General features: G+C 37.4%; 1 protein-coding gene across 1 annotated transcript; it reads left to right on the top strand.

The window, feature by feature from the left end:
* The first annotated feature begins 136 nt into the window (after positions 1 to 136).
* LOC102591626 (uncharacterized) lies at positions 137 to 1,028 on the top strand. Its single transcript, XM_006342141.2, has one exon. It carries the CDS (start codon positions 234 to 236, stop codon positions 822 to 824), a length of 591 nt encoding a protein of 196 aa, XP_006342203.1. The 5' UTR covers positions 137 to 233; the 3' UTR covers positions 825 to 1,028.
* The last annotated feature ends 241 nt before the right edge of the window (positions 1,029 to 1,269 follow it).

Here is a 1,269-nt window from a genome sequence, read left to right on the forward strand (position 1 = left end):
CCCCCTCCCCCCCCCCCCCCCTTCGTTGTAGCCTTGTTGAAACAATTCAAAAATGAATGAGTCGTCGTGGACCCCACTCCCACTTTTAAGAAAAAGATAGGAAAACGTTACAATTGTTTATAAAAAGGCCGGTCACCGCCTCATTTGCACCCACAAGTCCACAACACAAACATCATTTTGATTTATTATTCTTCTTCTTCCTCCTCCAGCTTTAATTAATTCAAGGGTATATTATGGGTGCTTGCTTGTCTTCATCCTCCACTATCGTCGATCAAAAGCAGCTGACCAGCTACGTCATCTCAGTTAATGGAGAGCTCCGTCAATATAGCGTTCCCATCAACGTCTCTCAAGTTCTTCAATCTGACATCTCTTCTGATCATGCTTCCAGCTTCCTATGCAGTTCCGACCGTCTTTACTTCGACGATTTCATACCTTCACTCGATTCCCAATATCAGCTTCTTCCCGGTCAGATCTACTTCATGCTTCCTGCCTCCAAGCTTAAGTATCGACTCAGTGCCTCTGACATGGCAGCTCTTGCCGTAAAGGCTAGCACTGCTCTTGAGGACCTCAACAATAACAAAAACAAAAACAAAAGCCGCAAGTCTAGGAAGATCATGAGTAAAAAGCGAATTTCACCCATGCTTCTTCAAGTTGAAGAAGATGATTATACTCAAACCAATAATAAGTCCACTGTCGGACTTGGGATTTCCATGAGATCCGCATCTGTCAGAAAATTGCAGCGATTATCTTCACGCCGGGCAAAGATGGCTGTGCGATCCTTCCGTAAGCTTATCACCATTCCAGAAGGATTCGTTCTTTTTTAATTAATGAGCAACTTCATTTTATATATTCTTTTTTTCTTTTTTTGCCAGATATGAGTAACATGCGATTCTCTCGCTCTACACGTATATAGTAAATACAAAACAAAAATATATATATGTGGGAGTTGCAGAGCATAAGATCAAATTTCCTTGTATGTAAATTGTACTTAATTAGCTTGTACAACAACAACTATGTATTACTTATTACAGTTTTACCAAAAAAAATTTATATATTTATGAACTGTCGTATAAGTTATAAAATAATTGACAATCTAAAATATATAATTAAATAAATTTATTTAAATTTCAAAATTAGAGTATAATCTACCTTTTTGTGCAATTGGCTGACTTTCGGGAGATCAAAATTGTCGAAAAGACATGGCCACAATTTAATCTGTAAATAGAAAATGAAACTACTTATAGAAACAACATATATATGTTTGAATGG

This window comes from Solanum tuberosum, unplaced genomic scaffold (assembly GCF_000226075.1).
Source record: "Solanum tuberosum cultivar DM 1-3 516 R44 unplaced genomic scaffold, SolTub_3.0 scf00032, whole genome shotgun sequence".
NCBI lineage: Eukaryota > Viridiplantae > Streptophyta > Magnoliopsida > Solanales > Solanaceae > Solanum > Solanum tuberosum.

What these genes read in the sequence shown, in the direction of transcription:
- LOC102591626 (XM_006342141.2), top strand. Translation starts at nt 234, where the DNA reads ATGGGTGCTTGCTTGTCTTCATCCTCCACTATCGTCGATCAAAAGCAG.